This window comes from Schistosoma haematobium, chromosome ZW (assembly GCF_000699445.3).
Source record: "Schistosoma haematobium chromosome ZW, whole genome shotgun sequence".
In the NCBI taxonomy this organism is placed as follows: domain Eukaryota; kingdom Metazoa; phylum Platyhelminthes; class Trematoda; order Strigeidida; family Schistosomatidae; genus Schistosoma; species Schistosoma haematobium.
The window spans coordinates 17892726-17919515 of record NC_067195.1 but is presented as its reverse complement, the minus strand read 5'-3'; the positions used below and the strand labels follow the sequence as shown (position 1 = coordinate 17919515).

Below are 26790 nucleotides of genomic sequence, written 5' to 3'. Positions count from 1 at the left end.
CACTACAAAACCTTCTTCAGTAACGTTATTAACTAACGGTCTACTTGAAAAAAAAAAATCAACGATGTGATTAAACTTTTAGTGATTTGGGATATCATTCCAGCATGCAATGCACGTCCGGCGTAACGCAGTCAAACGTGACTAATAGAAATTACAACCAGAGCGAGATTTACAGCACAATCTAGTTCTTTTTTAAAAAATACAACGTAATATGAAAAATCCTATGACCACATGAATGTAGACATGAACCGTTATTACACTGGGCGATACATTGTGTTTACGTGGAAACGTTGCGTTTAAATCCACCCGTTTAGGTTCAGTGAAATGTCACTGAGCTTTGGCCAAATCATCCGGCAGTTGAGTTACTAAGTATCGAAAAGATCATCGACCCCTGTCAGGGTAAAGGACAACCAATATATATCAGTTAATCGTATGCTATGGACTGACCCGTGAGGTGGTGGTCTCGCCATCTTCTCTGTACTCATCCTTTCTAATATATTTCTATAATAACGTCTCTTGTGTTACACGGTCTTCAAAGAAGCCACAGTACTTTGATACGTCGAAGGTGTAATCCACGTTAAATACAATGACTTCAAAGTTGTCTGGTTCGTCACACCAATCATGTTTAACTCGAGCATGCCTCCAGTCATTTGACACAGATCATCTACATTGGTGATCTACGTGATTATATGTAATAACACACGGATACATGTGCATAAACAGTGAAGCTAGGACCTCCTTCAGGATTATTGACAAGTACCCACCAAACAAATAACACCGCGTTTTATTTAAAACAAAGAGAAGTTCTTGCCTTTCAACGAATAAATCCTACAAACCTGTGACGTCGATAGTTAACTCTGTAGTCTTAATGTGGATACGTAGGTAAAGGCACCTGGTCACCTATCCTCGCCAAACCATAACTGGGTAAGCCATGCAACGAACCTTCAACCCAACCCAAACACTCATCGACAAATCGCATGCCACTCAGTTATATCTCCGCACTCATTTTCTGACTTTTGGTAAGACTGGGCCTGGAATCTTTCGATTATAAGCGTGTTACAGACAAAAACATCTTCAAATCCTGAATATCAGAAGCATAATAAAAGGTAAACCTCCAGTCATAAGGATAGGATAAAAAAGTATGTCATTGCATACGCAGGATGCTGGTTTGGATATTATAATCATCAGTGAAAGTCTGGGGGAAACATCAGCTTTCAATAATTGATCTTTCGTTATGAAAGTTTTAAAATACGTTTTAATTATCGCACCGGAAGTTTGAGGTCACAGGAAGCATCCATGTTGAAATTTTGGTGACAAAATTTAAGACCTCATTTAAACAATCTAATAAATGTCTGTTTTCGTCAGTCTTATTTTCGTATTCTGATAGGTTTTGGAGCTTTTTGAGGGGTTTTGAGTAGTTCTATAAAATCCCCGCTAAATAGAAATTCATGCGGTGTGGTCGCTTTCTTGTCAAGGTAGTTTCTTCTTTGCAGGCGCGTACTATGAGGCTCTCACTAATTTCTAATGTTGACTTGCTTTTGTTTTGACATACTCTTCTTGCTTCGGGTTTTCATGACCGTTGAGTATGTGTAGGGCTTATATTTATTTGTTATGGGTCATATAAATGACTACTTACGCATTAGCCGTTGCAATAAGTTTTTTGGACCTTCTGTTCCTTTAGTTAACAACAATATTAAATTTTCAATAAAGTTGGCAATGATAATGAACAATCTTCGTTTATAGATACACGATTATATTTTTGATTCTCAACATAGTTCTTCACAGTTTACTTTTTTTGCGTCTAGATGTTTCGGCTAGGTCCTTTTTCCTTTTATGGAATATTAAATGTATGCACAAATATTATAAATAATTCAGGTTTAGTTGGCATAAAGCAAACTTGGCACTTTAAGGTAGTAAGGTATTTACCCTAAGCATAATGTATCTCTTTAAAAATGTATACATGCAGTAAGTTGTGTAGAACAAAACGAACTCAGCAAAATCTCGTCACAGCAGTTTCAAACAGTGTGTATTATAACTTTGACTGCATGGTGTCGATGATTATACACAAAACAACATTATTTACGCGTTCATTTATTTAAAGGATTCTGCGAGCTGATTAATAACTGCAGTTAAAGTATACGATTTCTTGTAGTCCAAATATTGCTTTTTAACGTTTGTAGGGAAGGAAAATAACATAAAATTGCGGAGGTGTGATTTCTAACGTAGTACGCGGTCATGCATGCAATATCGAAGCCTCATTTCTCTAAATCTAATTTCTGATCACATTCATAAAAAATTTTTAATCATCTGTAAAGTTCCCGTCAGCTTGTTTTCTTTTTGTCCGTACATTCGGTTTAAGTGGTAGCATTCTTAAAATATTTTCGTAAACTACACACCGGTGCTTTAAATTATACTTTGGTCATTGCATTTATTATATTTATGTCTAAGAAATCTCCAGTAATATTCTCTTAACTATTATGAGTATGTCACGATAAGCCATATGCGTCCGAATTGTTTAACTCTTATGTAAGTAACCGAATCTTCTGAGCGTAAAGTAATTTGAAGTTAACTTCATTGCATTTTTCTTTAAATCTACTATCTTTCGTTCACGTACAAGTAATAACTGACTTTCGAACTTATGTAAAGCGTATGTTAGGAGTAAAAATATAAAAAAGTTGGAAATCTTAAAATGCCTCCTTTTTAGTGACAAAGAAGTCCGAACTATCTCAGTAGGATCTTCAATTTATTTTTGTTATGTATTGTTATCTTGTTCTAAGGGAATAAGTTGTTTTGTTTTTATATAGGGCATTAAGGTCACTTAGGTATGTATTCTCTCTTTCATATCTACCCTCAATGAATTGACATATGTGATCCCAGATAGTCATTAAATCTGAAACCCACATGTAACGGTCCTCTATCTTTATTTATTTATTATTTCACTGTAGTATGACCTCAAACAATTCGAGACGACCCATACTTCCGAAAACACATTCGACTCTATCTGTTGTTAATCACAAGAAGTCTACTTCAGGAGTTGATTCGGTAATTCAATTTACAATTTAATTTTATACTATATATGGTTTAAATGTTCATAGTTTTTTTAAAGCTAACTAAAATTTAAGTAACTTGCATTTAATGTAACTCTTTAAAACTTGTGGTCAGTTGAAATCTAGGGTGCACGTCTCATCCTTTTCAAGGTGTCATGAAAATCTACCAATACTTGTGCTTGCATACCGATAGATACTTGAATATCGTACTCTTATTGTAAAGTGCTTGTGATACCAACTCCTCATGTCCTAGATATTAGTTATCGTTAACTTTTTAAGTTTATCAGATTGAATTGGTTGGCTATTCGTGTGTGGATTTTTGGCTTATCAACATCAAGTAACTCAGAAACATTATCGGTTTATGGATTTTATCATTAGTTTAATACAATCTACATCGATGTGTCATAATTTTTTAAGTGAGTGATTTTCAAGTTATTTATTTATAACTGGACTTAGTCTCATTTGGTTTGTGGTAGAATCAAGCCGTGTTAATTTAAGATTCATACGTCCATTGTGTTCACTACATTCTTTGGAACATCTGTTGTTGAGAATTTCAAGCACCCAATAATTAGTTCTTTTTTAGGCTTTTCTACAAATCACAAAAGCTAATGATTTCTGGTGGCTAGTTGCAAGTCGATCTTTTTGATTGGGAGCCTCGACGTGCTATGTTCAGTGGTATAGGAGTAGGTTGGAAGAAAGCTAGGGGCGGCCAAACCAAAACATAGCACAAGTCCATGAAGTCAGTGACAAGTGAACTGAGTCATGTTGGTAGATGTAGACTATCTGGTTGGGGACCGCGAGATGATAGCAACCGATGGTTAGAGACCCTGAATGACATGGCTCAAAATCGTTTGCAATGGCGCAGGTGCATCCACTCTTTGTGTTCTCCTAAATTCTAATCTTCTGAATTCTTCATGTCCCTTTTTTCCTCTTTCCAAATTTATTTCACTGGATTATACTCTTTAAATAACATCTCCAAACCCTAATCTTCCCGATTACTGCTTATACTCTTGCTACCTCTACCACTACGGGATTTGAATCGACAACTGCATCTCTGTGCTAATGTGGTGTGGCAACTCGAACTGATGTACGTACGTACGAAGTTCTACGTTGTTACTGACTGACTGACTGACTTTGGTTGGGAAGCCCGACATATATTGACCAAATGCGATAGATTAGTACAAGACGTTTTAATCAGTAGTACTTTCGCGTTATTTAACTAGTTCGCTATCTTTGATAATTCTTCCGAATGTTTTAGCATCTGGATAGTTATCAATTTGATGTTATCCTAACAATATAATCAATCCCTGTACTGTTGATATAATTTGAATTTGATTATGCCAAAGTTAGATTTATAAGTCTAGGAAGAATGAACGTATTGCAGACGTTGTCTGTACATTTCTCCACCATTAAATTGGATTTCCATATTTTAATGTTTCCGTAAATATCACGTGGTTCGAAACAGTAAATTCTAACTATCAGAATGGATTTAGAGTTTTAATATCACTTTCATGAATTTGTGCTAGCATAAAACATGTTTTCTGTCTTAAGTGACATCTTGTACTATCTTTTTTTTCAAAGACTCCATTAACAAGCGCACCGTCGTCTTCATCGTCATCATTGTCTTCATTTAGAGCAATTGCCCCAAAATCAAATCAGGATCACACAGTGATTATCACTCCCGAAGTGGTCAAACAAAATGAGTCTAGTGAAGATGTTGTTCACTATTGTGATATTGAATCAAGTAGTCAGGATTTCAACCCTCTTAGAAACTATCGTTCAATATATGCTAATAACGTCGTACCTCGTAGTTATTTGAGAGTTACGCACCAACGGGTTCTTTTACCGTCTCATACAATTCCTCGAACTCCTATTAACTCTGATACGCTTCCATCTGGACCATCTAGTTCTGGCTTTAATGTTAATAAGAAAGGGAGTCTACGTCCAGTGGTTAAGTTTCTACTTCGTATAGGTAAGTTGGATCTTGAGAAGGTTCCATGGAGTTGATTTGTAGCACCATGTAACATTTTGAATGTATTTAATATCAGAATTTAATCAATACAACTTGATATTTAGATACATATTCAGATAATAAAAATTCAGCCATGTCTATTGAAAGGGCTAAATACACCAATCGAATTGGGATTGGGGTTGAGATTGTAATATAATAAGTGGAATTAGTGTACTTAGACCACTGAACCTCAGGTCCATTAGTTTTGTAGTTATGGATTAATTTTTCTGAATATTCTGTAACAATAAAGCCACTAGATTTTACTTATTTTAAAAATTTGATTACTTCAAACCTGGTAGATGTCGAGACCTACTCTGACGACAACCATTTTAACTTTTTTATTTAACTTGTTTTTTGCTTTTGTTCCATTCCCTCTTCATTTATATTAAGCGCTGTACAATCATAAATTAGTAGTCTCAGTAGTAGTTGGCCCTTGATCATCAGCTTTGAATTCGAATTTATTCCCTGCTTATTATCACCTCCAGATTCAAGTAAACTTATAAGGCATGATACATTATATATGTATGTGTATGGCTATCGGGTAATTGTAGGAACTTGTATCTTTTTTGATTAGGTTAGATCTTTTCACTTTGTAGATGCATTACGGATATTCTCATAATTGACCTCTATTTTATAATAACGTGGTGTTGCCTATTATCACCAGACTTTTCTCTGAACACTTCTCCCTAAATACAATTAACGATCGATATTATTCCTGAATAAATCTTCAGCAGGCTTTAATATGTAGAGATATTTGTCTTCATATATGAGACACTAAACCAATGGATGGCATACCAAGCTTGCAACCAGATAACTTAACCAACGAGTTAACGAGCACTTGTCGTTCCATCCCATTTTGTCGATACTGGTCATGTAGTAGATAAAACCAAAGTATCTAGTAATTATGAGTTGAAACTACCCACCCTTTTTCACATAGACGATACCTATGTCGAAAACCAAATGGTATGCATCACTGTGTTTCTTAATGTGTATTTCGTTATTAGTGATTTTTATTATTAGGATAAAACATAATCTTACCAATTATAATGACTATTAAAAGTTAGTCTGAAAGTTTCTATGTGGTTAGAATGTAGTTGATGCTGAGAAAATATTTTGATGTAATTATACTAACAATTAATAGTCTCATTTCATTTTTATTTTTTCAAACACATATTTTGTTTTCATAATGCTTTTCGTTCGTTCACTATGCGTCTGAAATCTATGAATGTATTCCAGAAAAGTAGGAATTCAAACTATATACTTTGTCATAAGTTTAAAGTCAACTCAAATTTTCAGGATTTATGCTTTCAATAACTAAGTTGTTAGTTAGCTGAACTTATCAAATTCATTTATTTAGCTTTTAGTCACAATTTTGCATAAGAACTGGTATTACTACGTGGTTGCCTAAACCCAATTAATGAGAGCTGTGTTCATACTTTGAAACTAGTGGGCGAATTCAAGCATTTAATCATCAAACCACCCCGTCATTACCATATAGTATCATCATACCTCACATCTGGTCTACAAATATGCAAAGAATTATCGAGTTGCATTCTTTCAGTCCTGATGTTTGGTTAAACCAAAAAGCTTTAAGGATAATTCCGTCACCGGGTTTTTGGGATTACTGTATTGAGGAACCATACTAAGATTGATTTTTGTGTATTTTTGAATCATTCGATAATAGTGTAATTTCGGTCATTATATTAGCCCAAGTAATTTAGAAACCAGACCCGTCTTGTTTGTAATTATGCATAGTTACCATGACATATTTGAAATTGTGACTTATCCGGATTCTAAACTTAGCATTAGAATGTACTCTTCATTGCACGGTAAAACTTTGAAATAACGTATATTGTTCTTGACTTATAAATATTTGGTAGAAGGATAGATTTGTAGTTTTAGGAAAGATCAAAGTCAATCAGTATAAAGTCATTTGAAATCGGTCATAAAATTTACTCACTGAGCATCAGTGTATTGCGATATTCATTCTTAAAGCAGTCAATATTTAATATTGACCGAAACTACTCCCAATTTTAATGTTTTTTGCCTGCCTAATTATTTGTTGCTCATTTTCAGGTTCAGCACTTGTGCGCTCACAGTATGAGCCAGCGGTTGATAAAGAAGTAACTCCCCACCAGTTATTGAGTAATCGACGTAAACGCAGACGTGTTGATGAGGAACCAACTCGATTATCTACAGATAAAATCAGTATAGAAACTATCAACATTTCTCATTTAGAATGGAAACCAAAAGCGCGTCATCCACGTTGGGAAGACATATGGAATTATTGTCATCATTGTCGTTGTCCCTATGTTCCTACATCTGCTTTAGAATTATTACGACATCTAGAACGAGGTCACCAGAAACTAGTTAATGTTAATTCACTAGTGATACCTAAAAAAACACGGCTTGAAAAAGTAGATTGTAATGAATGCATGCTTAATGCAGCAGAATTATTGGGCAATAAACTGATAAGCCGATTTTATATCCCACTCACTGTAAATATCTTCGATTCTTCAAATATATCACCATATACATGTTTTGTCTGTGGAATAGTGAATAAGTCTCAACGTTTACTAGAAAATCATTTCCAACGGTTAGTACAGTGTTTTTTTTATTTTACAGTTGCTTCGTTGCATCATTTCTACCATATAGTGGTAGTATCAATGATAATAAACTGGATATTTATTCATAATGAATTAACTCACTTTTAGATTATTGTGTTACTTTGATACACCTAAAAATGTCCCCCTTTTATCTCCATAGGATATAGGCGTTTTTGAACAGAGACACCTTTATATTATATAACGTAGATGAATTGTTAAGATCTCTGTATACAAGTTAGCTACTCTTAGTGCTTAGTATTCTGTGGACACTTCGCCTCACTTGACTGGTCTCCAAAATCAGAACACGGTTTGGACAAGTACGTAATTATATTCCAAATAAATCAACTTGAATTGGAGTGAATTCCAGTAAGAAACACGTTATCATGTTTATAATTTTACACCCTGTCGCTAATTGGCTGAGAATAGGCCAAGCACTGTGCCCCAAAACAATTTTTAATGGAACATGTTTTACTTCAATGTATATTCTGCTAACACAAATCAAGTAGTATCACATATGTTAAAAATGAAGTAGATTATACTTAGTATAAGATGCTTACCTGTTTAATTTAGTTTAAATGTCGTCATGAATACCAATTTTTTGTTCGAATACAAGTGTATTCAACTGGCTGGTTTTGAGTAGTATGAAACACTAACCGTTTTTACCAACCATTATTTATTACTCAGTATTTTAATCTATTTAGAAGTTATTTTACTTCACGTTATTGCAGTGTAACTAGCCTCGGGGGTCTCAAATTGATAAGTAGTTAAAATAGCCTTTAAGAAATTAGAATTTCGGGACAAAGTTAACTGTTAATATATACAATTAATATTTACTTATTATTCAGTGGTGAGTTTGTGGTCTCACTATAGTTTCATTGTAATATGAGTTACATGTACGTTTTATAATTTTGTTCTTAACCCTAAGGTTTCGATACAAAAGAACCCCAACTCAATTCACCACGTAGTGTGAATTGACAACACCGAAGAAGTAGAATACAGAGTAAGAGTCATGTCCATCAATAGAGTACAGTCAAGCGAAACAACCAAAATATATTTCGTTATTTTAAGATGTGCGTTTCAAATCTTTCGATTATCCGATGAGTAACCCCAACAGGATCAGGATTGCTTTTATTTTAAACTATGTCTGATAGCACTTCAATTCACGGAGTTGTGTAATATTCACTACCCTACTCTAGAAGTGGTGACGGATCAAAGTGTCCTACATGGTTACCTTTCATCCCACTAGGCCTTGACGGTCTCTCATCATTTTGTACTCAATCCCAGGTATAGAAGCTACCGGTAGGATATGTCCATGCCACCTTATCTGGTATTCTAAAATTGTGGCACTAGTCAGTTATAATCAACATCGATCTCAGCATAGTTACTCGTTAATCTAAGTCCCCATACCATATTAGTACAATGAGATGAAGTTAACAAGATAGGTGGTAAACAAGTCAAAACAACATCTGGGTTTTTGTAACCGATCCTGAGTTGTTACCCAAATTCTCCAGCTACTAATCCTGATTATCGTGTGGACTTCAACTAGGTATTCTGTAGATACGAACATGGCTCAGACCAACAGTAACTTCGTGGACTGATTCCAGGTTTTGGTTCGGCCGTCCCTGGCTTCCAACTCGTACATCAGATAACACCTCCCGTCTATGTTGTCAGTGGTTAGTGTTATATAACACATTTTCCGTTGGTAAAGACTCTACCTTATCAACCGGATTTCCGTATTTCCCTAGCACCCTATGCATAAACACAACATTACTCGGTTGTTTTATCATACGCAAGCAATGCTTCAAATACATCTATTACTGAACACTTAAAGTCTACTCATGTCTTTTATTTTCACAAACCATGTTTCCAAGCCATAGAGTACTGCAGAGTGGACTGCTCAGTACAACTCCTTTTTAGTTGGGGTAAGGAAGTCCCGCTTACGCCACAAGTGCCGAGATTTCGTCAGACACCTACCCACTAGAACTAACGTGCTTCTTAAGTTATATAGTTTTGCTGACGCAGTCAGGCCAGGTTTCTATGGACCACTCGTAAATGAATAATGTATCTAGTTCTTGCTTGTTTAATTCAGTATATCTGTCTGCCTTCATTCCAATCTTTCTATTTCTACTTATCGGTATATATATTTGATTGTTAAGTAGCTTTACTCCAAGATATTGACGATGGTAGATTATAGAACGTCTATACAATTGGAAAGGTTATTTGCCCAATTGTTTAATCTTGATGGATATTGATTTCAAATGGTGTAATTTTATCTATAACCAGGTTGTCGATGTGTAACTTTCAACGCCTTTGGTAGATTTACGTCTGACCTGCAGGTAGTTTGTGAGCTGGAGGAATATACAGAGCTGTGTGTGTAGAGAAATCTGGAGAACACGAGGAAAAGTGGACCGACAACCCACTAAACACTTATGATACACTTGCATTTAATGGTGAAAGCAATCTTCAACAATTAGCAAGTTCACGTCAGTGAAGTTAAAACTATCTGGAAATCGAAACTAGAAGTTGGTAGATTAATACTTTAAATGTTTTCTCAATTAAACCTGAAAGCATCTACAATCCAATTATTTGATGTATAGCTTAAAGTGTACATAGAATATAGTAGTTGAATGAATGCAATGAACTTGGTACAATATAAAAGAGAATAATTGTAAGTATTGAAATCATTGTTTTCTTTTATTTATTTAAAAAAATAATTATAATTGCAGCGTGCATCCACAATTAACCCCTGGTCGTATAGAAAAACCAACAGTTATCTTATGTTCTATATGTGGCTTCCCTACACAGACTAATTTAATTAGACATTCTTCTCATCACTTGCACTCTGATGTTTCAATACATGTATCATGTAAAAGTAATTCGTCAATACATAATAGTGCTCCATGGTCAGGATGTGACGCTCACGCACTAGCCTGTCTTATGCTTTATCCTACTATGTATGCTCGATTTGGTTTACCTTTTCATGTTGCTCATTTTCTCTATGCATTAATTCAACGTATGTTAATGGCTCGAATAAATCAATTTGGTGGTTGGAGTGTTCAGTCTTATACTTTAAGATGTTGTGCAGCAATATCAGCCATTTATGGTGAACTTGTTGATCCAGATCAAGGTAAACCACTGATTCAATCAAAAATGAGAATTTTAGAACACAATAACAGCTTAAAATCTGTATTCTCAGAAGCATCGACTCCTTCGTAAGTTTTTTGTTTAGTACATTTTAAAACTGTTTATTACATTTTTATGCTTTGATTTAATAGAGTTTGATGATTCTCATATATTATAGGTTAGTGACAATTTAGACACGATACCGTCTGTTAATATAAGGATATTTTATAAATTGCATAATCTCAGTTTAAATCACGAACTGATTACAGTTCGCCATTAAAAACCTGGAAGCACTGGCTAACCGTTCCGTTTTAGTATGGGACTCCTCGGCAATGTAAACATACGACCTTACATCAGTGAGGTTAGGGGTTCGCGTGAGACTGAAGGTCCTGGGTTCGATTTACGGGTTCTGAGTTGTGGATGCTCACTTCTATGAAGCCGCTACTAGGATGGGACGGTCGTCCAGTGCTTCCAAGTTTTCAATGATGGTCTTAAATCAGTTCGTGATTAGAACTGTGAAAATATACAATTTTGTCGTGTTTTTTTTGTGGGAAAATATACGAATTTAGTTCGCTAAATAATTGTTTAACTTAGTACGTACCGAGAGTATTTAATGATTTTCCTTAGTTTTTCTTCACTCATTCCCCTACGCATTAAAATAGAAGTTTTCCCGAAACTAGTCACCAGGAAGCCCTGAATTCAGGCCTCGTGCTAGTTGGCACTTCTCAATAATCCGTACCTGCAATTTGAAGGAATTAACTCTGTACGCTTCAAATCCGCGTCACCCAGCTATGAAGTTAGTTTTTACCACTAAGCTATTTCGATCACAAATGACTTCCTAGAAAGTTGAAATATTTACATTTGACTGGTTACTACTCTCGTCAATCAATCGGAAGTTTCCTGTTATTCAAAAATGTCATGTACTATATTTTCATCCAAATAAAGGCATCCAAGTTTGAGTTCAGTGTTAATTATATATTTACATTAAAGTAAATAAAAATAGTCATAATAACTAAGAAATAGCAATTTATTTTATTTTGATTAGCACATTTTGGTACAACTGGGCACTAAAAGGGGTAAGTTCTACCACACAAATAAAGGAATGAGATTGTGAGGAAATATTGGAGGAGAGGGGTTGTACGATAGAATAGAAGGTGGACACGAATGGGATGACATTCGTGTAATATGTTTAATTTTTGTAATAGAGTCGATGTAACAATAATATTGGTAAAGGTGTCTAAAGGGGACTGTTGAATCATATTCGTATATGGAGTTGTGTTTTTGGGTTTTTAATAACCATAAGAAGCTGCCGTATTCTCTTATTTAAAATAAAACCAGAGGATAGACCAATATACATTATTGTGTTGGTAAGACAAAGAGGTAAATGAATACTGTGATGCTCTGTACGGATAGGAAAAATGGTTTGATCAGCATTGGCGAAAGTATAAAAATCAATCTAAAAAATAAAACACGAAGTTTTTAGCTCGAAGTCAAGTACATGGACTTGCGCTTGGTTGCTATGTTACATTAAATTGAGAAAATGACTGGTTAGTAGTAGAAAATCTACAGATAAATAAGGGCTACTCATGAGTAACATAGATGAAATTGCATAAATATTATTTCCAAGCTTCTATGCTAAGTCTTATCGTCTAGTTTTTTTGCGGTATTGATATTCCCTAATTTGGGAAAATTCGTGTAAATATCTACATGGAGTTCTCGATTTTATTCAGTGTTTCTCGCTTCATTCGTCAGCAACATTTAGTAACTCAAATCCATACTCGTCATTATCATTTATCGCCATAATTTCCTCTTTGTTTCTCCTGTTACAAGATCCTGTAATCTAATTAATGTTAGATTATGAATTGAAGATATGAAAATATCTGTTGCGTTTGTATTTTTGAAGTGAACGGTTTAAAACGACTTTGAGATCATCATAATTACTTAATATTACACAGCTATGAGGGGTGTCATAGTTGTTGAAGCTAAGAAATATGAGCACTCGATATTCATATTACGAATAATGTTTTTAAGTTGTTGTTCACGTTTGATAAAATCTCTAAATAGTTTTTAACTCGCGTATAAAGTCCTAGTTAAGAGAGGTAAGTCGTTTGATAAGATTGTTAACGAACACAAATTAAGATAATTAATATTCATGTTACGTCATTAAATTTAATTGGTATTGTAGACTTCATTATTAACATATTATGAGAAAACCTTTGTACAGTCGTTTCTAGTAAAAGTATTAATTCTGTATTAAGAAGGTTTCCATTCTTGTTTTACCTTCAGAGTGCTTATATAATCTTTATAGTTGTTAAGATATGTTAGAGCTGGTAGCCTCATTCTCATCTCTAAACTCATAAATTCGTCATTACTACTATAGTAGTAGAAGTGGCTTACAATTAATACATATGCTTATATTGTTTTGTAGAAATGATTTGTGACCCAAGATTGTTTAATAAGGAATATTTTGGAAATAATTACAAAAGTCGTGCTTGTTTACGATCATGGTCAGGTTGATGTAAATGAAATGTGACATGTAAAGGACAGATATACATGAATGAATTTTCTGAAAGGCGTGGTTTCTATTTTTTGTTGTTGAAAGAACATTTGTCGAAAGGATGTGAAGCAGCAGTTGAGAACCAGTATTTTCTCAGTATGTGAACTGGAATATCATTTATTAGAGTAAATAATGTGACTAATAGCGATCGTACTATCGTTACACGGTAATTATAACTATCTAAAATAAGAGAAAAGAAGGCGAAAGAACAGAGAATGGCTTATTTCGGGTGACGCTTAACATAGCATTCATTCATTTTATCTTTTTTAAACATTCCATACAACCAATTTATTTTTTTCTTAGATTCCATCGAGTAAAAAAATTGTATTTCTGATGTTTTGCGACTTAAGATAAACCACTTCATCAGAGTAAATAATTGACCGAATCAAATTAACACGAGTTTAAATAGTAAAAAGGAAACAACGTAGAATATTTCTAGTACAATCAAAATCATAATGGGTCTGAATATGCCAATGTCAAATTATTCTTGGTCAAGGTGAATTTATATGACCTGTCACTGTATTAATTTGTGTATCAGAAGGTGGATATGAAAAATGTATGCATTTGTGACATGAAACAGCACGGTTGAAACTGAGCATGTTGTGTGTGTAGACTATGTGTATAGAAGTAGATGGGATTTTATCTTTTATTCTGACTAAAGCGTTTCTTAGTGTTGGTCGTCTTATAGAAGGCTTTGGTTTTGTAAGTTTCCAAGATCCGTTGTAAATCTTCTGTCGTACCTACATGGCAAAGTAAAACCACAGTACCAACCCAAGATCTTTCATTAGAATTATTATTTATATAAGGATAATTTTGTTTTAATGTTTTTATAATATTCTTAGGGAAATTATCAAATCATAGGATGCTTATTGTATCATTTTTTCATTAAGCATGTATTCTGAATTAATGATATTGGTTGCTCTTCTGAATTGTTTATCCAAACAATCATATATGACTTTATTTACTTTCCACACAATCTACATACACAATATACTCAATTTCAACCGTGCTGTTTCATGTCACAAATGCATACATTTTTCATATCCACCTTCTGATACACAAATTAATACAGTGACAGGTCATATAAATTCACCTTGACCAAGAATAATTTGACATTGGCATATTCAGACCCATTATGATTTTGATTGTACTAGAAATATTCTACGTTGTTTCCTTTTTACTATTTAAACTCGTGTTAATTTGATTCGGTCAATTATTTACTCTGATGAAGTGGTTTATCTTAAGTCGCAAAACATCAGAAATACAATTTCTTTACCCGATGGAATATAGCAAAAGGTATATTGGTTCTTTCATTCAACCATTAAAATGTTGGTTTTGTGTATATCTCTTTTATAGAACTGTTTCTTTTTACAATTCAACTCCCGCACAAATAAGGACATGCAATTCTAAAAGTGCTATACCTATTTCCCTATCAACTGTATTAGTTTCATCGTCCTTACCGATTCAGCCATGTTTTGCTTCATCATCGTCTAGTGTAAATCTAACTAATATATCATCAGTGTGTATTTTACCTAATTCCTCTCCCATTACTTCCGTTTCTGATTTGGTATCGAAATCTGTGACAGGCTCCATATTACCATCTGTTTTAGTTAGTCAACCTACTACAACTCCATCTGTTTCAGTGAAACATACTTTGCCTTTTGAACCAATGCCTCCTGTTTGTGTTACAATCAGTAAACAGTCTAACCTTTTTATGCATGGAAATACACAAATCCCGGCTACAACATCATCATGGTCTATTGTATCGTCATCAAATCCAACTCTTTTATCTTTCCTCTCTTCCAACCAATCGAAAATTCCTATTCAACCAAAACCTGTCATACCAGTTTCTGTTGGTTTAGCATCTGATAATTTATTACAACAACAATCTTCACTTACTAACAATGGAGATAATACTATTCGTGTTCAGGTGGGACCTAGTGGTCAAATTAGGCGATGCCTGGGAAGTCAACCGCGTAGTTTACCTCGTGTTTTGCCAATGTTAGAAGTTCCATGTGAACTGTGCCCTTCCAATATTCCAACGGAAACAATTGTTCAAAGTTTTCACGTTATGTCTCGTCATAGAGTAAGTATTAAGCTGCAAAGCACAGTATAAAATATTTCAACAGGTTCCTCTTATTCTTCATATGTATCATACAAATATATATATATATATATATATACAATAAATAAGTCTATGTAAAATTAGGTGAATTTTTCATAAGAAATAAAAAAGATTTTTACATTAACGAGTAACATGGATGCAATATTTTCTGCTGCTGCTAGTACCTGTTACTACTTCTACTATTTTAGTAATTTTCTAGATAGTTTTATATCATCGTGCTAATTTGTTTTGATATGCTGCAGCAACTTGAATTTATACATGTACTTGGTAGCCAGGTTCTACAGTTGCTTATGACTAACTGACTAAACGATAGGTTTTTGGTTATTTCACCTCTGTAAAAAATTATTGTAACATTTGCTTATTTATTAAATATGGTAAGAAATCTGCCAACCTCATAGTTTAATCAGTACAACTCTGAGATGAAGGCGTATCCAGTTGGAGAGTTCCAGATAGAATGAAACATTCACTCTACATTACACTGATAGTCACATTTCAGTTTTTCTAATCAATACACTATACCGATTTCGTAATCGTTCATATTCTAGACTGAAACATGCAACTAATTTTTGCGTTGTACAGTATATTGATGCTCCGACTGAGATAAATGTTTTAGTTGGTAACTCGATGATAATAAGTTGGATAACTAGATTTGGATGGTGATTTTTCTCTCTCTCGAAGTTATCATCTTAGGTTATGTGAAAAATGCCTTGGTGTTCCTTTGTACCAAATGTCACTTAAGTTATGATAAAATACATGTATTACTAAATAGTTTTTTGTTCTGCTAATGTGACTTATATGCTCTGCACTCGCTAGTTACATCATATTTAGGATATGTAATAATCCATTATATAATATACTAATGATAGCTTAGTCGTTTTCTCAAGATTCTTCGAGTCAATTTATATTTGTTAGTTAAGAGCTAATATGTGTTGTCTTTAATTAATTAAGTGGTGGTTTGTAATATCTTGCTATTTATCACTTTATATCAGTCCACAGAATTGTACATGAATCACTTTAAAATTAACTTGTCTACATTTTTCTCCAGTGTTTTGATGAACAAAACTAGCATTAAAATCAACGAATAAATGTTGGTTTAATTGTGCTTTTTAAACTGTTACAGGACATTCACATGTAATGGATGGACGACAGATGGATAAGCCAGATGCATCAATTTTATTTACTCGATAGTTTCATCAGATGTAAAAATTGATTTGATGATATGCACTTATGATATATACTTAGGATCATTATTGTTCACCAGTAGGCTTCTATATATCTTGCTGATATACAGACATCAGAGTAGATCCAGACTCTAGAAATCTTTATGTTTACAAGTACAAAATTTACTCTATATATTCTTTCATATTGGGGTATTATAAAATCTTAGTATTATTATCACTTAATGAGATTGTGTCGTCTGCATTCTTCAAATTAATTTGAGGTTCTTTGAGTAGACAAAAACTGGTTCGCAAAAATAGCATTATCTTTATTGGGGTATCTGTGGTAAGTGTTCAGCAAAGTGATTACAGTGGACAGATCATTAGTCATTCTTACTTTTTGTTAAATAGCAATTACATACTACTTATGTCTGTCAACATAATTAGCATACACCACACTATTATTGGAACAAAATTGTTGAACAATGCCTTCAGGATGACTGGCACTACAAAAAGACCTGATTAGTATATAGCTGAATGATCATTTTTTAATATGATATGTGTATCCCTCGAGTTGATACTTATAGTTAGTTAGTTTGAAGATGACCATCAGGTATATTGCCCCAATATGATTGTTTGTGATTAGTATTTAGCAAAAAGTTGTGATTACTAGTGGGTTATTTTTGTTTAAATTCATTAATGACAGATTCGGTATTCTAAATCATAGAGATCCATTTACTTTGCCACATTTTATATATATATATATATATATTTATTATTTCTTACTGACTATCACTAAATTGGTCAATACTTATTCACATTGTTTAATTATTAGTTAAATTAATTGCCATATGATTCATTTTCATGTATATTCTGTGACGACGAATACTCAGGTTAAAGGTTTACGACATATCCCAACAATTCCTTGTCGTTTATGTGGTCAATTATTTTGGACAAAGGCTGGCGTAATCCGACACCAACATGTTAGTTGTGGATTTTGCGATGAAAAAGCACTGTGTAATTCAACTTATTATCTACATGAAATTATTAAGCATCCTGTAAGTTGAAGTTCCATTGAATCGTTTATTGTTTCCTTTTCTATTTACTCACCTTTTTGTTATACAATTCTCTATAGATATTTCAAGATATCAATGGTGTTTATAAAGATTATGATAGCTATGTTTAATGATTATCTTGCTGTCAATCTTAGCAAAAAGCCTGAAGCCTCATTTATGGCTCAAAACAACCGAAAATGAACTACTTTTGCGTTTTGGTCTTGATTGTTTCATAAGTTTTATCCAAATACCCAACATAGAGAGTGTCATGAAATTAGCAATGTCTGGTCATGGCTATGCCAATGAGACTTTAAGCTGTCTAGTTTTTGTTAATAAATGTAAATCTATTTTCTGTAACAACAATCGCAATAATATTTTTGAATTCATAGTTTCGCACAAACTCCACTGTTTTCTGATCGACCGTTAAAACTTTTAGTTTAGCAATTTTCGTGTCCTATGTCATACTTTGTTACTATATATAGAGGGGTATCCCTTCTCGATTTTGACTTCTGTTCAACATGTAAGCCTCTTCTGATGTTCCATGTTCTCTATCTCTTATTGGGGCGTGGATTATTAACTCTGAATTGTTGTTGTATGTCGATGACCGTACTACCAAGTTCTTATTAGAAAAAAGAATTCTTGATATTACGTAATTGAAAATTACCGTCTGGCCAATCGAGGAAACACCGCCAGCATTTGTTACGTAATTAATTGAAAAATGGATCGAGATTATGTTTTTCTATCTCGGTGTACCGCTTTTACAAATGATTGGAAACTAATGTGAAATTACCCACTTGAAGGGTATATTCATAACTATGAAGCTCAGCGGTTGTCTAATCGTTAAAGCGTCCGACTTTCAGCTACTTAATCGTATATTGAAGCCCCTCCTCACCTACTTCGACTTGGGCAACCTGCTAGTATCACTAGCCCCCACACTTAAAGTGTTTCTCGAAGTCAAGTACACGAATTTATGTACCTACCTTTCCACGGCGTGGGCAGCCGGGAAGTGACATCAGCCCTCATACCCGTAACAGCACACGAGACCAAGTTGGTCACAGTCAAATCCTCCCCACACCTAAAAACTCTCTTATCTCAACGACTAACCCTCCTCACGTCTCTTTATCACCTCGCACCGCTAGAGCAAACGATTCGAGTACGCGGAACGTTATTCCTGGTCTCCTGAAACCACGCTCTAAACGACACGTAGGAGCTTTTAACGTCCGAACACTGTGCCAAATAGGACAACAGGCTTCCTTAGTTAGGACTTTAGAATCTCGTGCCATTCATGTGTGCTGCGCCTCTGAAACGCGCATACAGGATCCGAGTAGCGTCATTCATTTGACCTCACCATATCAAAACAAAGAACCATTTCGATTCACGCTTCGTGTATATGGAAGCCCTGATTCTGCTTCCCGTGGCCTCGCCGGCGTAGGTATAGCATTGAGTCCTAGGGCAGAACTAGCTCTCTTAGAGTGGATCCCAGTAGACAGTCGTTTGTGCGCTGTCCGACTGAACGGACCAATAAGGACTCGGAAAGATAGAGACACTCGTCGTTGCCTCTTCGTCGTCTCTGCCTATTCTCCCACTGACTGCAGCGCAGATGATGTAAAAGACGAGTTTTACAGAAAGCTCTCCGACCTTTTCCGAAAAGCTAGGCGCTCTGATGTAGTAATGGTGGCCGGTGACTTTAATGATCAAGTAGGTAAACTAAGCGATAGAGAAAGACACCTAGGTGGATCTTATGGTGTCGTGGCTCAAAGAACAGATAATGGCGACCGTCTGTTGCAGCTATGCTCAGATAACCGCCTGTTCCTTGCACATACTAATTTTAAGCATAAGGAAAAACATCTTTTAACATGGCGACCTCTTAATTCGTCCCAACGTTGGACCCAAATAGATCACATCGCTATCAGCCACCGATGGAGGGGCTCGATAGAAGACTGTCTCTCATTCTGGAGCACATGCTTAGATTCAGATCATGATCTAGTGCGAGTGCGTATCTGTCTGCGTCTTACTGTACGTAGGAAAGACGCTGCAAGGAAACCTCTTAGGGCCCTACTTAATGATAGTCAAGCTAAGAGTATATTTCAGGAACAACTAGGAAAACAGTTAGGCAGCCATGCATGTGATGCCCATCCGAAAAGCTGTGGAAACAGCAGATATCTGCTAGTAAGGTAAACCGTAAGGTTAGGGAGCAACACTGGATCTCAGCAGCATCTATCGCACTGATAGATGCTCGGAAACTCATTCTACCTGGCTCTGAACATAATGAAGAGCGGAGTCAGCTTAAACACAAGCTGAAAAGAAACCTACGCAATGATCGCGAACAGTGGTGGGTAGCGAAATCAAGAGAGATGGAAAAGACAGCGGCAATAGGTAATAGCAGACAATTGTTCAGACTCGTTAAGGAAACCGGAATTAGGAACCCAACCGTTAGCGAAACAATCTCAGAGAAAGATGGACATATTATTCATTCTCAATCCAGGAGATTGGATCGATGGGCAGAACACTTTAGGGATCAGTTCAACTGGCCTTCAGCCACACTTCGGTTTCCCACGATCTCTAGTCAACCTGAATGGCAAGTTAATGTATGTCCTCCGTCCCTTTACGAAGTTGAAAAAGCCATAGGAAATCTGAAGCGAGGGAGAGCAGCAGGCCCTGACAGGTTTACTCCTGAGGTTTTTAAGGATGGTGGTTCAGTATTAGCAGTGAGATTGACTGAGGCCATAGGTAGTATCTGTGAACTGAACGCAATCCCATCTGACTGGTCTCAATCACTGCTTGTGCCAGTTTTTAAGAAAGGACAAAAGTCCTCTTGTGACAATCACAGAGGAATCAGTTTGACTAATATAATGTCTAAAATATTAGCTTCAATAATACTTCGACGCCTAACTAAAGCTCGTGAAGAGCAGACTAGAGAAAATCAGGCTGGTTTTTGTCCTGGACGTGGTTGTATAGACCACATATTCACACTACGTCAGGTTCTAGAACACAGACACACGTTCAGACGCCCCACAATCGTAGTATTTCTCGACCTTAAAGCAGCATTCGACTCTGTCGATCATAAGGTTCTATGGCAGTGTTTGTCACTGAAAGGAGTACCAAAGAAGTACATTAACCTTGTAAAGGCTCTCTACTCGAACACAACTGGTAGAGTGAGAGCTTATGGCGAACTGTCATCAGAATTGATTACCTCAAGTGGTGTTCGTCAGGGCTGTCAACTCTCTCCATTCTTGTTCAACTTTGTCGTCGACGTACTTTTAGAGATAACACTTTCCTCGTCTAAATTTCCAGGGTTTGAACTTCTACCGGGAGGTTCACTTGTTGACTTAGAATATGCTGATGACATAGTTTTATTTGGTGAAGACGCTGACAAAATGCAGAGTCTTTTGACCACTCTAAGCAACAATGCAAGCATGTTCGGGATGCGATTCTCCCCCTCGAAATATAAAATGTCGCTTCAGGATTGGGTTGCATTGACACCCGAACTAAGGATAGGGAGTGAAGTAATTGAGCGTGTCGATCGCTTCACTTATCTTGGAAGTCTCATCAGCCCCTGTGGTCTGGTGTGTGACGAAATCTCAGCACGGATACAGAAGGCTCGACTAGCTTTTACCAACTTGCGTCATTTATGGCGTAGGCGAGATATCCGTCTATCAACCAAAGGACGGGTTTACTGTGCAGCAGTTCGTTCCGTCCTACTTTATGGCAGTGAAACATGGCCGGTAAGAGTAGAGGATATTCGTAGGTTACTAGTATTTGATCATAGGTGTCTTCAAAATATTGCTCGTATATCTTGGGACTATCGAGTAAGTAACGCAGTTGTCAGGAAACGGGTACTAGGTAAGAATGGCAAATCAATTGATGACGTAGTGAAACTTCATCAGTTGAGATGGCTGGGACATGTGTTACGTATGCCCAACAACCGATTGCCTGGACGTGCTATGTTCAGTGGTATAGGAGTAGGTTGGAAGAAAGCTAGGGGCGGCCAAACCAAAACATAACACAAGTCCATGAAGTCAGTGACAAGTGAACTGAGTCATGTTGGTAGATGTAGACTATCTGGTTGGGGACCGCGAGATGATAGCAACCGATGGTTAGAGACCCTGAATGACATGGCTCAAAATCGTTTGCAATGGCGCAGGTGCATCCACTCTTTGTGTTCTCCTAAATTCTAATCTTCTGAATTCTTCATGTCCCTTTTTTCCTCTTTCCAAATTTATTTCACTGGATTATACTCTTTAAATAACATCTCCAAACCCTAATCTTCCCGATTACTGCTTATACTCTTGCTACCTCTACCACTACGGGATTTGAATCGACAACTGCATCTCTGTGCTAATGTGGTGTGGCAACTCGAACTGATGTACGTACGTACGAAGTTCTACGTTGTTACTGACTGACTGACCTGGTCAATTGTAAAGCTAAGTTGAGCTACGACTTGTTTTACATTTGGGTTCAGGATAGTTTTCAAAGTTGGATTATAAATACGATTGTTTGATTGGTAAATATTTGAATACCACCGTTTTGTTAGGTGTTTACTTGTTTTTTGGAGTTACTAACTTGCACTTTTTATTTCGGTTGTTTTCACAGAAAATCTTATAGTTTTGTATGGATATGTGTATACATAATTCATATTATTTATCTGATATTTATTATTATTATATTCTTTTGGTACTTTAGCAACACTTCGCCTATCGGTTGAATAAAGATGTGTATAATTGTCCACAGTGTTGTCGTATGTTCTCGGATATGGTTTCATTTATAATTCATTTACAAACTGTACACTTTTTCACTGTACCAGATGAAATAAATAATAATATATGCAAATATGGTTCTACAAGGAATAATAAAATAAATTTTAATTATTTAACAATGAGTTCAAAATTAATTAATCTTTCTACATTATATTCATCATTATCTATGTCAACAATATCCGTATCATATTCATTACCGGATAATATTGCTGTATATATAAAGCCCGAAGAAATACCATGTTGGAAATGTTCAGTTTGTAATGCACATTTTATTACCATTAATCATTTAGATTTACATATGGCTCAAGTTAGTTTTTCTTTATTTATTTATTGTAGTTATTGGGTTTGTAAATTTTTGTGTTGTAGATCCTTAATTATATCAACTGATGTGATTGAAACGTCTGTTCTTTATGATCACTCACTGCCTACCTCAACGTTCGATGTTTAGTGCTTCAGCGTACTAAGTTGGAAGAAATCTAAGATATACCAAACCAAGACTTGGTTTCAATCCATCAAGTCATTGACTGTTGGACTGAGCCATGATGTTAGATGAAAGCAATTTGGCTGGGGTCTGTTAATAATCACACACTATGGCACAAATGCATTTTTTCTTTGTTTTCCCTTTGTTGATGAGTCTCAAACTCATCTTGTGCTTATTTATTTCACAAATCAGTCTTCTCTTCTACGACCATAATATCTATGTCGAATCGTTTTTTACTACTATTGATACTATTGCTATTTCAGTCACCCTACTATTTGTTTTGATAGTTTCATCTAACTGTTTATATGGTGTTATAACTTAAACCAATGTACTAAGTTCTATATTACCTACGACTGACTGATATACATTCCACTATATATTAATCACAAGTTAGTTCACTTCTATAATATCGTCTATTTCTTACGTGTTGACTGTATTAACTGGTAGATTAAATCTGATGGATAGTAAGTGCTCATAACTAAGTTTTCTAAACCTTCGAGGATTTGTGCTGTGATTAAGATATTCAAACGTCTGTCAAACAGAAATACATTGTTAGACTTTTATTTGTACACTTCTGGACTGATACTGATAAACTTAGAGGCATACAAAGATTGATAATCATATCAGCAGGTTTCAACCATTCATAAAAGTCACAGTGTTTTTTTGTCTGTTTTCGTGTAAGATAAAGTCTAATTTTGAGATGGTGAAGATTTGTAACTCAATTAGATGACTTTGGTGGAGTTTCGTTCTCTGAGCTGGATGGTTTGGTCGTGGAGCTCTCATCGTTCTTCTGAACGACATCAATATCAAACAATAAAAAAAATTATGGACAAATATGGGACCAAGAATCAAATCAATGGGAGATACCATCAAAATAAAGAAATAAACAATGACAGGTTAAAGGTCAACAACAACCAATCAAGATCGAGGTCTACAGGACAAGCTGGGAGTCATATGTGGGGAAATTCAAAAACTTCACTCCTATTTAAAGTTTTTGCTGATGATGTCGTTCAGTGGAACGATGAGAGCCTCACAACCAAACCATCCAGCTCAGAGAACAAAACTCCACCAAAGTCTAATTTTATTCGTCGATGTCTTTGAAATCATCATGGATGAAATATAGTTCAAAGTCAATTATATTATTGACTATACATCTACTCTTTCAGTTAAATTCTTATCATTTTGTCATTCAATAATTATTTTTTATGTATTTATATCGTCCCACTTACGTTTTATCTTTTACTATTCTATAACAAATCATAAGGTTCTACATTTCTCATTTTATTCTTTTTTTTACTTTAACATGTGAACGTTTATGTGACAGAGTAGATAAATCTGAATTTTATTTAAAAAAACTTTCGTTTTACTGTCATATTTACTACACAACTTTCGTTTATTTGTATTTGGCGCCCCCTTCTACTAACGTTTATATGCACAAATAAATAAATAAATAGTTCATATTTAATCCTCTGTTCCTCATAGCTCTCATGTAATTAAATTACAACTCAACTAGATTCCAATTTTGATCGTAACACAATTTCAATGTTTTGTGTTTTAATTTTTTTTTGGTGATTGTTGCTAGTGTGAACTCAATTTATCTAGTTTCTTGTTAATCAATGACAGTTCCTGAAACTCAAAAAAAAGATAGTGGGCGAGGTGAGGACTCTCTGTTTTATCCACTCATATATTGTCATTGCAGATCGTCTTTTCACCCTCACACGAACCCACTCGATCTTCGGTAGTTTGAAGACAGGACAGTTGAAAAAATTAGGCAGAAACGATATATTTAGATTACAGACGGTTGCGTTGATATATTCATCAGTTTAATGCTGTTATACTAACATTATTATTACTATTACTTAATATCAACAAATGAACTGACGACTATTACAAACTATTATGGATCACTAATTTGGATATGGTTTCAGAAATGAAATATTAAGAAAAATCCATACGTCCAACATTTGCTATGAATACGAAAACATCTAATGAAATTAATTGTTAATGAATAAAGACGCTAGGTTATTAAAAGGTTGAGAGTATAAATTAATTCATTCGCTTTTGATCTTCAGAAGTTTTAAAAATAACTGGGAAGAGAGGCTTCTGAAACTATTCATTCCACAGAGATGTGTTCTGTGAGTTGTATGATTTCGTTGTTATGTCTTCGTTGCCATCTAGTCAACAACACTAGCAGTACATACTTGAAAAAGAAGTGAGGTATTATAATTTCTTTACAGTTTGTACTATTGACCCGGGATTTGATTTGCTATTGTCCATCGGTGCATAGCCATTGTTTACACATTTGTTCTGATTGTATTCTCGGCTGGGCCTGATCATTCTACTGAGTTGCTAGATCTTTGTAGTGCATTCAAATTATCTGGCGCTAAAATAGACTCACCTTATCTTTCCAATAGAGCGGTCACTCAGTGGTTGAGATGTTTGATTTTAGCTCACTAAATCCCAGGTTCAGACCCCTTTCGACCTATTTGTGTTTGAGTAACTGGATAGTATAATTAGCCCTCATATTTAGAGTGTGGCTCATACCCAAGTACCCGGTGAATAAGTCAGTTCAAATTTTAATGCATATGTACACATACAAGTGACTGAGAACAGGATACTGGTTTAATCTCACTTAAATTCGTGTGGTCACACATCATACGTGTTTGAATAAATTAATACCTGAAAACAAATAGGTTAGAAATATTTCCCGACCATTCATATATTTCGTATACATGCCTGTGTTTATCCAATAGTTTGGTCAAGATTATTAAATTTGTGATCAACTGAAAAAAGTTCTCAATCTTAGTTAATGATAATTGACATTTCCTGCGTAATTGATAGAAACCTTACAATATTATACCATGTCAGTCACTGATTCTCCGGGTCTTTTTCTAAATTGGATAAAAAGGCATATGCTTAGTAGTGTTAACACTACTCAGATGAAATTAGTACCCAGAAAATTGAATTCAAACTGCCGCTTGGAAATATTGTCATTCTGGATGCCAACAGTTGGAACCTCGTGTCACGAATAGGAAATCCTATCGTTCTAAATATTCATGATTATACCTTTTCAAAATGAGATTTCAATGTATTTTAGTATAACTATATGATAAATGCTGTGATATAGAAATGCATTTTATAAATTGGTATTTTAGGCTAGTCATCAGTACTGGTGTCCTCTATGTCTATATGCATGTGAACGAGCAATTTCATTATGGAAACACTATTGCAGTAGTCATAACAAGGAATCGGAACTAAATCACATTTCTGCAAAAAATAAATTTTATCGAATTGTTAAACCGCAATCAATTGGCGCAACTAATACTTCTACTTCAATAACAACAACACCAACGACATTATCACCGTCATCATCCTTAAGTACAGTTGCTGCAGCAAAAATTATTGCCAGTCCTTTAAAACAGGGTAGCCAACGCTGTGCTATTGGTCACTTATCCCAGGTTAGTTTTTTAAGGCGTGTAGTTACTTCCTACTGTTTACATAACTTAAAATTAATTATGCTGTCACCTGCCGATTGCTACTATTTCGAACCATTTCTGCTACTTTTAAGTTATCTATCCACCCCATACAATCGAGCACTAGTTATACACTTCAATGTGGTATTCATTCGTCATCAATAAACCTATAATCGCTGCGAAAATTCGGCTGTAAATTCATCTGATAAAGAGTTAAGTATTAAATATTTTAAACTGGTTCAATTTTGGGTTCGAATAATTGATTTTATCTCTACATTTTAATGATTTTACCTGAGTGGTACCCTAAGTTATCATAGTTTCTATCGATCCTAGATCCCTTTTTTTCTTTAAGCTGTATTCTTTTCATAAAACCCACTTTAATGTTAAAGATTAGTTTG

At 35.0% G+C, this 26790-nt stretch overlaps 1 protein-coding gene across 2 annotated transcripts in view; it reads left to right on the top strand.

Annotated features, from left to right (window-relative positions):
- The first annotated feature begins 1300 nt into the window (after positions 1–1300).
- Positions 1301–26790, top strand: part of MS3_00001098 (uncharacterized protein) — a 29381-nt gene continuing 3891 nt past the window's right edge. The window contains exons 1-9 of one of the 2 annotated variants that reach the window (XM_051208605.1): positions 1301–1475; positions 2946–3042; positions 4629–5019; positions 7135–7654; positions 10391–10876; positions 14701–15430; positions 17520–17684; positions 22365–22745; positions 26075–26377. In XM_051208605.1, the coding sequence (XP_051070581.1) occupies positions 2947–3042; positions 4629–5019; positions 7135–7654; positions 10391–10876; positions 14701–15430; positions 17520–17684; positions 22365–22745; positions 26075–26377 (3072 nt within the window). In that variant the 5' untranslated portion in view covers positions 1301–1475; position 2946. Of the gene's footprint in view, positions 1476–2945; positions 3043–4628; positions 5020–7134; positions 7655–7824; positions 10877–14700; positions 15431–17519; positions 17685–22364; positions 22746–26074; positions 26378–26790 lie in introns of both variants that reach the window. The other variant, XM_051208606.1, reaches the window with a different exon arrangement.